Genomic DNA, 12,581 nt, shown 5'->3' on the forward strand with positions numbered 1-12,581 from the left:
AATTAGTGGATTAGATTTCCTTTCACCGTCTCTATTTAAAAAAGACCACGCCGGCAATTTCAAGACAACTGATATAACACGACGATTTTCTCTTAACAACTTTTATACTAGATAGACGGTCTAACAGTTTCTTCTGTTATCAACAAATAATTCTCATCCTAGACGCCAGCCGCCGTTACCGAATAGTCATCCGTGCTCGGATTATGCAATATAATGTTCCCCCCTCGCTATATAACTAATTCCCAACTCCATGTTCCAAGTCCTTAACAGTCCGCAAAACCCACAAAACCATGCAAGAAACCATCTCCTCTTCATTAATATAATGTACAGCGTAAAACAGGTCTATAGCATATCTTTGCTCATTTCATAAGACCATCCTCCGTCTCGCCGCAGCTTGTTACGAGCCACCATGTCCTTTCTAATATCGTCCTCAGTCAGACGATCCAGACCGCTCCAGTTGGCACTGGATGTCCTTTGGCGGAATTTGTGCCACTTGTCTTTGCTCTTGCTGAAAACTTCTTCCATGATCAAGGGTGCTGGCGGGCCAAAGATCTGAGATGGGTCCATCGTCTCTTGCCTCATGAGAGCCTGACGCAAATCAGGAGAATCAGCCCAGGCAGCCACATTCATTCCATGAGATTCGTCTTCGTCATCTTCGTCATCCGTCTGAATTTCTGGAAGCTCAATAGAATCGCCGGTCTGAAGCCGTGGTGAAGACCTCTTCACGCTCGACTTGGGATTCACAAGCTGCCCAGGCCGAGCTGGAGTTTTAAATGAAGACCCAGCAGCGTTCAAGCTAGGCGCAAAAGGGATCGGTCCCTTTGAGATTTGCGCCATATCTAGAGGATGGGCGGCCTTCATGTGACTATTGTGTTGAGCTGTGACGGCGGCCTTGAATAGATCTCGAGTGGCACTATGTGGTGCAGCCCCGTATCCATTTTGGAAGGCAGACTTCGTTGGTAGATCCTATAATTGTAAGCCTTGGTCCGGGGATAGTAGAAGTAGTTTGTTGAAATGGATACATACCTTTTTAAATCCTGTTGACGGCCTCACTGGCGGGCCTTTGATGTTGGGGGGATTTTCCGCACCCAGCTCATCATCATCGTGTTCGCTAGTTCGGCGTCTCTTAGAATCCTTAGTCTGATAGGCCGGTCCGCCTCGCGAGGGAGGGGGCCTTGAATAGTTGTTGTCGCTCGTCTCTGCCCCCAGAGTCCGTTTCGCGCCCGCCTTGGCGGCATTTGATAGGATGGAATTGAATGGCCTGCTAGACTCATCACGCATGCCGGCTAGTCGTGATGGTGGCCGAGCAGGGTGGCCCTCAGCTTTTGAGGACACCGGTTTTTGTTGAGCCAAAGTTGCATCTGGTGGACCGTTTGGCTGCGATCGTACCGCCGGAGGCGGCGCTCTTGTCTGCTTGGCCTTTTCAATGGCAGCCTGACGTTGAACAGACTTTTTCTCTTCCTCCTGTTGCCTTTGTCGCTCCATTTCAAGGCGCCGCTGTTGATCTTGTTTTCGTTGTTCCTCTTGTGCTGCAATTCTCTTTCTCTCCATTTCAGCCTTGGCATCGCGTCGTCTTTGAGATTCTTTCTCATCTTGTTCTCTCTTTCTAGCGGCTAATTCCGCGGCTTTAGATCGGCTAGCAGAGGGAGGCGCTTTGAAGGTTTGTGTCGCAGATTTGGCTTGGTAAGATGACTTGCTGGTCTTCGACGACGCAGTCGAATGAGTAGAGTTCAAGGTATCGTGAGACGCGGTAGATACTCGGCTTCCAGCAGGGGCATATTGTGAGTGCTGTGAGCCGGTATTAACCCTAATAACAGTAGGGGGTCCTTTGGCTTTTGCGGTCAAATCTTTAGTAGGTTTCACTGGCCGCTTATTATCCTTGCCACGTGCTGCTTGGCCGGGAAGAGTAGGCTTGGTAGAGGACGGCGGGGGCATGGGAGGTTGAGCGTCAGACATGTCAGTATCTCGATCGGCCTGCCTCCATTCTGGTTCTTCATCCATTCTCATCTTGCGAGGGCTGGGTTGGTTTCTCTTTATCGAGTTAGGAGTTGCCTTGATCGCCAGTCGCTCGTCTTGTTTCCTGGAAGCAATTTCCTTTTCCATGGTAGCAACCTTCTCTTGCTCCTGGGTAAATGCTCGAGCCTTTTCACGCTCCTTTTCGCGTGCCTTGTCAAGCTTATCCATCTGCTCTTCCATGCGTTTAACTTCGTTCTCGCGGCGTTTTTGTTCCTTTTCACGTTCTGTAGAAGCCCTTGTACGACGCGCAATCGGTTTTGCTGGGCTCGCAGGTTCAGTTGATTGATATTCAATATCCTGGTGCTTCATGACAACCGATTCAGAAGATTGCCCAGCATGGAAGGCTAAGCGGGTAAGAGAAGGCGACGTTAAGGATTTTCCTTCCGCATTGCTAGCAAGAAGGCCGCGAGAGCCTTTCAAAATAGACGAAAGCTTATTCTTGACCTGCTTTAGAGGACTATCGCGGAAGTTTCGCGGGAGTGATTTGGAGGGAGTGTCAGCCATATCATCTTGCGATGCTACTAAACTGGAAGTTGAAATCGCCTTTGCAAGAGGGACGGTTTCTCTCATGAGGGCAGCGGAAGCAGTAGGTGCATTGGAGACAGATGATGTCTTTGAGTGATGGAAAAAGCCATGTGGTATTTGATCATTAGCTTGGGGTGAGTAGTCATCTGCCTTGTCTTGAATGCCTTCCATAATGTCAGCTGTATGGCTTTTGGTCAACAGTGGCCGTATGTCCGTATTGTCCTTGACCGCGGTCGGCGGCCCAATCCAATCGTCATCGTCGTCTTCGGGAGAAGCTCGTGGCGTCGTGGAGATCGGCTCTTTCTCAGCAGAAGTCTGCTTTGGGCTCGCAACGGGTTGTACCTGTGTAGTGGTTTGCTGCGCTACCGACGCATTCGGTGTCTGCTTAGTTTGTCCAAAGCTGCCTTGAGGTTTACTTAACATGCTGATTTGATCCTGTAATCTTTGCGTATATGTCTTTGTATGATTCATGCCTGGTTTTTCTGTTTCAGAAGCATCGTGGACAGGTGGAAAGTTTTTTCCGTCTACCTCCATACCACTAGGATTCTCTTCTTCAACCAGGTCGCGCTTGGCAAGATTTCCGAGGCTTTTGCCGCCAGTTTGTCTTTGGTAGTAGCTAGTTCTGCTACTATTGCCAGTATCGAAATGACTGTTCCGGGACTGTCTCGCCCCCAAACTCTTGCCCGAGTTAAGTGGCTCTCTAGCTGGTAAAGAAGCAAAGTTTAAGCTACTCTTTCGAACAACAGGCCTGATTGGGCTTGATCCTTCAGATGCAGAATGATCATCTTCCGATGGTTCATCAGGCTGCTTAGGGGGCATGGGTAGCTTTCTGGGAGACGGAGCTGGGGATGTTATAGGTGCCCCGGAATACGGATCGTCCACATCTGACTCTTTGGATGACTCTGGCTCGTCTTGAGTAGCATCGGATGGTACGTTTGGCAGAGCACGCGTTGGGAGATTTTCTCTTGTCGTTTGAAAGGACTTTGTATGTGATATTGAAACCGGGTTTCGAGCTGGTTTTCGTCTTATTGAAGATCCACCGGGCGGCAATACAATATCGCTATAGGGACTTGCAATGTCTTCAGCTTCTTCGAGTTCCTCGGGTTCGGCGTCGTCACTCGGATCCGTGGCAGCAAAATCCTGGCTCCCATAATAACCAGAGTCCTGCATTCCTCGGGTAGGGGGAGGTCGTTGAGGAGAGAATACATGTCGTTGTGGGGAGGCAGGTTTGGCTATCGGTACCGTCTTCGACGCGACTTGATGCAGTTGGGGGGTAGGATGGAACCGGCTGGTTTGAGCCGAGTTTTGATTTTTCGAGATGCTTGGCGATGCTGCTGCAAAGACGTCGGAGAGAGGCTAGTCGCTGTGCATGAGAATAACGTTCACAAAAAAAAGGACGTTCAAGCAAACCCACCATTCGGGATTCTACTGCATTAACTTTTCGAGCCGTATGGGGGGGTTTGCCCCTAAGCTTTCCTGGAGTTTTAAATGCTTCTGTGATATTACTAGACAAGGGTATCAGCATGGGCCATCACAATGGCGGATGATGAATAGGGAACGGTGCGGCATACACTTCGTTCTCGTTCAAAATTGCGGCCATGTGCTCATTAAGCCACTCAATTTCATTGTGAGCAGAGTAAGAGAATTCCTCTACTTCAGATTGCACAATCTGCAGCGCAGATGCTCGTTCTTCGCCGACCCAGGCCGCAGACCCGACCTGGAGACGCGGGCCTCGCATTGCAGTCATGGTGTCGCGCCGAGAACAACAGCTGCAGTGTTGTGTTTCCAGTGGCGCCGGCTGCTGAAAGTCGTCCCTGAATGTTGTTAAAGCATCGGTGACTGCAGGGTTCGACGTGAAAATCGGTGTTGGTGAAGTTCGGCAGGGCGTTGTTGATGACAGCAGTGAAAGTACAAAGTAAATAAACCGGATTTGTTCACCCATTCCAAGGTCGCAATGTTTTGATGGATTCCAAATTGGGCTAGCGCCGCCGTCTTCTCCAGCGTCTCCTCGCGTCTGCACAACCAGGAAGTCACACGTGATAACGTCATCCATCACGTGGAGATACGGGCTTATCAGAAACCAAACACGGGGGGGTTGTGTTTACTTTGGGTCGCGTCCCTTGCCAGAGTGGGCCTTTATGATAGACGATCGTGCGCAAAGGGACAAGATTCTACGATCCAATATCTGCGTCGCGGGTTCGCTGGATCTGCCACAATGAGGGTGATAGAAGTGATTATCGACGTAAGTGTCGCATCCTCTCCTGAATTCTCGCAGCTGTCTCTGCTAACCTCTTTGATAGGGCTTCAAGTCGTATGCCGTGCGAACAGTGATATCGGGATGGTAAGATTCGACCCCACGGTGGGAGCTTTCATCAATATTGACGAGTTCAGGGACGAGAGCTTCAATTCTATTACCGGCCTGAACGGTAGCGGGAAGTCAAATATCCTCGACTCAATATGTTTCGTTCTCGGAATCACAAATATGTCCACGGTGCGGGCGCAGAATCTCCAAGTACGCCTTTACATATTATTTGCAGCATAAACGATACAATATTAACCTCTTGCGAAGGATCTTATATATAAAAGAGGTCAAGCGGGTGTCACAAAAGCTAGCGTTACGATCGTCTTCGACAATAGAGATAAAAAGAAGTCGCCCATAGGATTCGAAGAGTATGCTACGATCAGCGTAACTCGCCAGATCGTACTTGGCGGCACGTCCAAGTATCTGATCAATGGTCACCGTGCACAGCAGCAGACGGTTCAGAACCTCTTCCAATCTGTCCAACTGAATATCAACAATCCAAATTTTCTTATCATGCAGGGCCGCATTACCAAAGTTCTCAACATGAAGCCTGTCGAAATTTTAGCCATGATTGAAGAGGCGGCGGGTACGAGAATGTTTGAGGACAGGCGAGACAAAGCTTTGAAGACAATGGCGAAGAAAGAAACGAAGCTCCAAGAGCTAAGCGAGCTACTAAGGGACGAGATCGAGCCCAAGCTAGAGAAGCTTCGAGGAGAGAAGAGGGCGTTCTTGGATTTCCAACAAACTCAGAATGACCTAGAGCGGCTCTCTCGCGTTGTTGTAGCATACGACTACACAAAATGTCAAGAAAAGCTGAAGCAGTCTGCGGCTGATCTTGAAGCTAAAAAGCTGCGACATAAGAGCCTCGAAGACTCTGCTGTTCGTCTCCGTAATGAGATATCACATCTAGAAGAAGATGTCAAAAGAATACGGTCCCAGCGGGATAAGGAGCTCAAAAAGGGTGGTAAGGCACAAGGTCTCGAAGATAAGGTCAAAAAATACTCCAATGAGTTAGTTCGACTTACAACGGTCATGGACCTAAAGAAGGCGAGTTTGGGGGAGGAAACAGAGAAAAAAGCAGCCGTTATGAGAACAGTATCAGAACTGGAGGCTTCTCTACAAGATAAGACAGCTACGTTCGACAATGTCAAAGCAAAATACGAAGCAGCAAAGGATGGCTTGGCAAAGCAGGTCAAGGAAGTTGAGTCTAAAGAAGAACTTTTGCAAACTCTACAAACAGGAGTAGCTTCCAGGGAGGGGCAAGAAAACGGATATCAGGGCCAACTCCAAGAGGCAAAGAATCGCGTTACCACTGCAGCAACTACTCAGGAGCAGGCAAAGATCAAGATTGCCCACTTGCAAAGCCGAGTCAGAGAGGAGGAACCTCGAGCCCGAAAAGCCAAGGAGCAGAATGCACAACTCCTTCGCGACCTAGATGGTTTGAAGCTACAGGGCCAGAAGCTGGAAAGAGAGCTGAATAAGCTCGGCCTTGAGCCTGGCCAGGAAGAGGCAATGTACAAGGAAGAGTCTAGCCTGCAGCAAACTGTCCGAAGTCTGCGGCAAGACTGCGATAGCCTGAAACGGAAAGTTGCCAACATTGATTTCAACTATGCCGACCCTGTTCCCAACTTTGACAGATCAAAGGTCAAAGGCCTCGTTGCTCAATTGTTCACAATTGATCAAGATAAACTAAGAGCTGGAACAGCTTTAGAAATATGTGCTGGTGGACGACTATACAACGTTGTAGTTGATTCGGAGGTGACAGGCACGCAGCTGCTTCAAAAAGGCAGACTGAGAAAGCGGGTGACAATTATTCCTCTTAACAAAATCTCCGCTTTTAGAGCATCAGCTCAAAGCATCGCGACTGCACAGAATCTCGCGCCCGGAAAAGTCGATCTCGCCCTCACACTGGTTGGCTACGATGAGGAGGTGGCCTCTGCAATGGAATACGTTTTTGGCAACACGCTAATCTGCGCAGATGCCGAAACAGCGAAAAGGGTCACCTTTCATCCTAATGTGAGAATGCGAAGTATTACACTCGAAGGAGACTCCTATGACCCTTCGGGAACTCTTTCAGGCGGCAGCTCTCCAAACTCCAGTGGCGTTTTGGTGACTTTACAGAAGCTTAACACTCTTACCCGACAGCTGAATGAGGCTGAAAAATCATTAAAGGACATCCAAATCTTGATTGCCAGGGAGAAATCCAAGCTAGATCAAGCCCGCCAGATCCAGCAAGGTTTGGACCTGAAGAAACATGAGATCAAGCTGGCAGAGGATCAGATTGGCGGAAACTCGTCTTCGTCAATCATTCAAGAAATTGAAAATTGGAAAGCCACCATTGCTGAGCTGCAAGAGAGCATATCGGATGCCAGAACCCGCCAGGCTGAGGCCAGTGCGGATATCAAGCGCATTGAAAAAGACATGAAAGATTTTGACAATAACAAGGATGCCAAACTAGTAGAACTGCAAAAATCTCTGGATAAATTGAGGGGAAGTCTCGACAAGAATTCTGCCGCAGTCAAGACCTTGCAAAAAGAACTACAAGGTGCTCAACTGGACTTGGAGCAAGTGGGAGGTGATTTATCTGCTGCACGGGAGCAGCTTCAAGAGGTAGAGGTGGCCATCAAGGCTCAGCAGCAAGATATTGAAGAGTTATCAAAACAGCAGGCCAAAGTAGCAGAGACACATGACACCGCGCAGGCCGAACTTGAGGATGAAAGAGCCAAGCTACATCAATTCGACGATGAGCTTCGAGCCTTGGAGGAGGCCACACGCTCAAAGAAGGCTCGTATTACGGAAGAAGGCTTGGAGATGCAGAAGCTTGGTCACCAAATTGAGAAATTCCACAAGGAGCAACAATCTGCAGGAGAGAATGTTGCTCGACTCGAGGCCGAATACGAATGGATTCAGGATGAGAAGGACCATTTCGGCCGCGGCGGGACGCCCTACGACTTCCAGCAGCATAATATAGCGGAGTGCAAGTCAACACTACGGAATCTGACAGAGAGATTCCAAGGAATGAAGAAGAAGATCAATCCCAAGGTGATGAATATGATCGACAGTGTTGAGAAGAAGGAAATCTCACTCAAACAAATGATAAAGACTGTCATTCGAGACAAGAGGAAAATTGAGGAGACCATTGTCAGTTTGGATGAGTATAAAAAGAAGGCTCTACAAGAGACATGGGAGAAGGTCAATGGCGATTTTGGCCAGATCTTCTCTGATCTTCTTCCTGGAGGTAGTTTCGCAAAGCTAGATCCTCCAGAGGGTAAGACGATCAGTGATGGTCTTGAAGTGAAAGTTTGCTTGGGCAAGGTGTGGAAGCAAAGTCTGACGGAACTAAGTGGTGGCCAGAGGTAAGCATCTTTCTTTTTATTTCTATTTTTTTCAATCTCGTATAGCACGCATAGCTTACACGGAGGCACAGGTCACTTGTCGCACTTTCACTCATCATGGCTCTATTACAATTCAAGCCTGCGCCAATGTACATCCTTGACGAGGTTGACGCCGCTCTCGATCTTTCTCACACACAAAACATTGGACGTCTCATCAAGACGCGCTTCAAGGGCTCACAATTCATTGTTGTGAGTCTAAAGGACGGCATGTTCCAGAACGCCAACCGCATCTTCCGTACCCGCTTCAGTGAAGGAACGAGTATGGTTCAGGCACTCACGCCCGCGGACTTGAAGTAACTGAAGCAAGGGAAAGATGACACACACGAAAAAAAAAAAAAAAAAAAAAAAAAAAAAAAAAAAAAAAAGGCAAGAAAGACCAAAAAAATACGTCTATATTTTTTTTTTTTTTTTCCATATGTTGGGACCAATGTGATATGAAATGACGAGAGGCGCATGGATGGGTTTTGATGAGCTGGCAGAATATGATCTAATACGAATTGGGTAAAAAAGGAGAGATTATAATGAGCCTTTTTTAACCTTTTGTTATTCCACTTTTGTCTACGGAAATAACAGACTTCTTGATACTGTACATGTTGAACGACTTTTATTTATTTATCTATTTTTTTTTTTTTACGAGCGACTCCATTCGTCACTCAAGTTTATAATAGCTCAATTCCGTCCCCCCCTCTCGTTGAGATCCATCTTTGCCACCGCAACTCAGGCTACTACAACTCTTCTTACTACTAACTTACAAAGCCCAGTGCTGGCCCCGTTCCAGAACCTTAATCTCCATACCCACCTCTAGTGACAACTCCATGTCCTCTGGCTTGTCTGTACTTGAAAATATGGGACACAGCTGCATTCCGAAGCAACCCTTCCCTGGAGCGCCTCCATCGATTTCGCGGTACTTCCTGAGCGAATTATCGGGCTCCACTTTGTGTCGAATCCCGGTGGCTGGATCGACATTTGGCAATTTGCACCTGTATGGAGTCATGAATTGTTTAGCACGTAGCTCCACGTAACACGGGTAGTATATACTTTGTGTATGTGAGAAACTCTTTTGATGGCAAAATTCTCCACCATAGATGGCAATGGCTGTGAATTATTGGGATTTCTTGTTGGGTGGAAAAGACGGCGGGCGCTTGTGAAGTCAGGGCGAAAAAAACAGGGAAAAGTTAAGGGTAAGAATAAAGCTTAAACTCCCCTGAGAATGGAACGAAAATAGAAATAGAGAAAAATTAATTCAACAAACTCACCGAACTGCGCGGCCTGAGACGTCAAAGTGACTCTTCAGACCCTTAGTCGTGGCGCTTTGGGAAGGCTGTGAGAACTCAATCCGTCTCCAGTCGTCCTCGTCGTACTCTTTGAGACCAGATACTAGTCACATAAAGTTAGTTGAAATGTACATCTAAAGCGTGGGGGTCTAGAGTTCGATATACGGGGGTATATTTTTGAAACGCATAGTCTCAAATATACAACCGGTATACATACCAATAATATTCGGGCGAAAACGGCGCGCGTCCAGGAACTTGAGCCCGTCGTCTTTCTGCACTTTGGACTCCAAAGCGCGGACACTCGTCAGGCTAAGAACATTCAGTGGATACTGCGGGAGGTCATCAGTTCTACTTCAGAGCCCACATGAAAAAGGTAAAGGGGAATTGTAAACCAATCAAAACGTACCACATCCTGGAAGTCGGCCAAGGGCTGGTATCCAAGGTCCTCTTTGCGAGGTGCGTTTCTGAAGACTTCCCTCCGTTGAGCTGGGTCGCTCATGAAGATGGTCATTGGCACGTTAACTCCCAGATAGTGACCCAGCTCAAGGGGCACCTCATTTCTCAAATTCAGGGCATGAACAGTGCTATCGAAGAACCGCGTATCTTCATACTGGTAGCCTCTGGTTTTAATCTCGCTGGGGGGTGGGAAATCAATTGATAGCATAAACTCTTTTTCTGGGATGCCGCTGAAGCCGCGGCTCAGTTTGGCAGATACCCACTGGATCATGCCCCTCAGGCCAGCATCCTTCCAAGGAAATCTAACAACAATGAATCGGCCGCCTACTCTGCCGAGCTGGCGGCTAGCCTTGCTTGCATCTGGGAGCCACAGATCGACTTGGACATTCGCCAGCAGCGGGACCTGCCGCAAGGTGAGGATTTCCCATTGCGGCTTCTTCGGCTGATTGGGCTGTTCTGCTTCTTCTCCTGGTGCCACAAGAGGCGTTGTGCGACTCGCCTTTTGCCTTGCAAAGGTAAAAAGGCGATCAAACTCAAACCCCTTGGCAAGGACTTTGCTGTTCGTAACCTCTATGCCCCGACATGACTTGACGGGGTAAATCAATAAGCTCTGTATCTTGCCTGCCTTGCCTGGTTGGTGGTTATGCTCGGGCGATGTCTGGTTTCTGAGATTGCTCTCAGATGCTGGTATGCCGACTTTGCTGTGCGTTTGTTGGAGAGCATCCCCGTGCTCCACTGGTATCGGCGGGAATAGTATAAATACAGGAATGGCAAAAACAACCACAGTTGTGAGAAAGAGGGCAATGGCGGTAGAGTCAAACAAAGCAATGACTTCGGAGGTCGACGGCATTGCGGCAACCGACAACCTGTTCAAGGACCAGCCTTGAGAGCTAAGGTATGGAATGAATTCGCCAGCAATAACAGCGCAATCGCCAATGATATGGTGTCAAGTGCTCTGGACGGCAAAGCCGTGCCTACTTTAACGTCACGAAATATGGTGATCGGATTGGGTGACTAGAGCACGGCAGGTTTGGCAGTTGTGACCGTGATGAGGTCCTCACGAAGGAGCGTTAGTGGATTGTTTATTACGTGAGCAGGTCGTCTTACTACCAGTAGTACGTACCTACCTAATAGCATAAGGTACCTGCGTTTGGGAATATGTGTCGAGATCAGATAAAACGAAACCCCGCCAGCCCCTAGTGTTATTCGCACTGCCTGAACAGAGTAATCGCAGCTGGGGCTGGCTCTGTCGCCAACCATACACTCTCACAGCACCTCAACTCGCCCACTCTCTAGGGTAAGGTTTATCAGCCAGGCTTCATGTCTGTGTTTCATCACACGCTGGAAGACATGACAGCTTGGGGGGGGGGGGGGGGGGGGGGGGCAAGGGCCAGAAACGCGTCAGGGAATCCTCGCAGATGTTCTGGTCTGCCGTTAGTTTTTCAACAGAAATCTTTCCGACATACGTAAAATTATTCGACTTGGTTGGCTGCGGCGCCCAGGGCTGGAGTCTGAAGCGGCAGCCTTGCATGTGACGGGAGTAGAATCCCTGCCAGGAGAAATTTCTTACGCTTGGTGCATTACTCGTGGATCCTCAAGGCTGTTTATGGCGAACATCCAGCCGCCGTACTTGAGTGGCACCGGAAGCTGAGGCACGAGAGTGGGGTGGAAAGGGGTGTTGAGGGGTCAGAGCCATCTTTGCAGAGGCAGAGAAATGAGCGTTGCTCGTGCGAGTAGGTGGCCCGGGCATAGATTGGTAGTAGGTATTATGGGAACGAGCAAGTTGTATTTTTCTCTTCAAGACTCTGCATGTCTGGGCTGTGTCCTCAGAGTAAGTGTACGTCAGCAATTTAGAACAACGAACCTAACTGAAAGATGAGTTAGAATCGAGGGCTTACAAGTAATACAGTATTAGCAGTAGGACTCCCCTTAAGCCTTAGGACCTAGATAGCACGAGCGCGAAAGGATACAGTAGATTCCACCTACTGTACAAGATATGCAGCCCTGTTGAGATGAAGCACCAAACCGCTTCGGGCTTCGTATCGAATCCAATAAGAAATCGCGAATTGCTACTATTACTACTGCGCAGCATCAGTTCGATAGGAATAAAGCGGCAAGCACGTGCTACGGATCAGAACTCAATACCAGCGCTACTAGCTCCGTGCCTGGGGTGCTAATAGAGGAAACTAGCCCGTTGCTAGCAGGGCGCCGTTGAAGCTTTTCTTCGTCTTCGGAGAATAGCGCGAGCGCCTTATGGACCTTATGGAGAACCGGGGATGTGAGCTTGCAGCGGCCGGCATTGGCCTTCGCATCAACGTGTCCTGAAGGGCCAATCTGAAATATTCATTGGAAGCTGTGCCGCAGACGCAGCTAGCGGGCAATTTGTTGCCATCATACAGTAACTGAACATGAACCTTGACCCCCCGATGATGCGGTGCGCCCCTCCGGCATTGTGACATGTGACCCGGGGATCTTGTTGGCCAGGATTGGTTCCGTCTCTACCAGCCTAGCCGCCGTCTTCTCAAAAATTCCGCGCTGGCACCAGGCACTAACGGATATTCGTCACCTATACGTGCAAGTAGGTAGGCCAGCGGATAGTGTTGATTAAAAGTG

At 48.7% G+C, this 12,581-nt stretch overlaps 4 protein-coding genes across 4 annotated transcripts; 1 reads left to right on the forward strand and 3 right to left on the reverse strand.

The window, feature by feature from the left end:
- Positions 1-5: 5 nt before the first annotated feature.
- On the reverse strand, positions 6-4,470 carry TrAFT101_000867 (uncharacterized protein). Its single transcript, XM_024902292.2, has 4 exons — positions 4,113-4,470; positions 3,956-4,046; positions 1,027-3,897; positions 6-966 (listed from the first exon to the last, which is right to left on the reverse strand). Exons 1-4 carry the CDS (start codon positions 4,286-4,288, stop codon positions 343-345), a joined length of 3,762 nt encoding a protein of 1,253 aa, XP_024765103.2. The 5' UTR covers positions 4,289-4,470; the 3' UTR covers positions 6-342.
- A 225-nt stretch (positions 4,471-4,695) lies between these two features.
- Positions 4,696-8,844, forward strand: TrAFT101_000868 (uncharacterized protein). Its single transcript, XM_066126177.1, has 5 exons — positions 4,696-4,783; positions 4,842-4,882; positions 4,933-5,053; positions 5,111-8,199; positions 8,271-8,844. The coding sequence occupies exons 1-5, from the start codon at positions 4,757-4,759 to the stop codon at positions 8,533-8,535; spliced, it is 3,543 nt and encodes a 1,180-aa protein (XP_065982276.1). The 5' UTR covers positions 4,696-4,756; the 3' UTR covers positions 8,536-8,844.
- A 142-nt stretch (positions 8,845-8,986) lies between these two features.
- On the reverse strand, positions 8,987-10,818 carry TrAFT101_000869 (uncharacterized protein; the record flags this gene model as incomplete). Its single annotated transcript, XM_024907482.2, has 4 exons — positions 8,987-9,218; positions 9,495-9,615; positions 9,730-9,841; positions 9,919-10,818. 4 exons carry the CDS (start codon positions 10,816-10,818, stop codon positions 8,987-8,989), a joined length of 1,365 nt encoding a protein of 454 aa, XP_024765104.2.
- A 947-nt stretch (positions 10,819-11,765) lies between these two features.
- On the reverse strand, positions 11,766-12,419 carry TrAFT101_000870 (uncharacterized protein; the record flags this gene model as incomplete). Its single annotated transcript, XM_066126178.1, has 4 exons — positions 11,766-11,786; positions 11,867-11,911; positions 12,114-12,289; positions 12,383-12,419. 4 exons carry the CDS (start codon positions 12,417-12,419, stop codon positions 11,766-11,768), a joined length of 279 nt encoding a protein of 92 aa, XP_065982277.1.
- Positions 12,420-12,581: the final 162 nt, after the last annotated feature.

The sequence above is a fragment of the Trichoderma asperellum genome, chromosome 1, assembly GCF_020647865.1.
Source record: "Trichoderma asperellum chromosome 1, complete sequence".
NCBI lineage: Eukaryota > Fungi > Ascomycota > Sordariomycetes > Hypocreales > Hypocreaceae > Trichoderma > Trichoderma asperellum.

Excerpts from the sequence above, each read along its gene's own strand:
- TrAFT101_000868 (XM_066126177.1), top strand. The coding sequence starts at position 4,757 with ATGAGGGTGATAGAAGTGATTATCGAC. Across the intron at positions 4,784-4,841 it reads TGATAGAAGTGATTATCGAC|GGCTTCAAGTCGTATGCCGT; the intron begins GTAAGTGTCGCA and ends CCTCTTTGATAG. Across the intron at positions 4,883-4,932 it reads CGAACAGTGATATCGGGATG|GGACGAGAGCTTCAATTCTA; the intron begins GTAAGATTCGAC and ends TGACGAGTTCAG.
- TrAFT101_000867 (XM_024902292.2), bottom strand. The coding sequence starts at position 4,288 with ATGACTGCAATGCGAGGCCCGCGTCTCCAGGTCGGGTCTGCGGCCTGG. Across the intron at positions 4,047-4,112 it reads ATTTTGAACGAGAACGAAGT|TAATATCACAGAAGCATTTA; the intron begins GTATGCCGCACC and ends ACCCTTGTCTAG. Across the intron at positions 3,898-3,955 it reads ATGCAGTAGAATCCCGAATG|CCTCTCTCCGACGTCTTTGC; the intron begins GTGGGTTTGCTT and ends CACAGCGACTAG.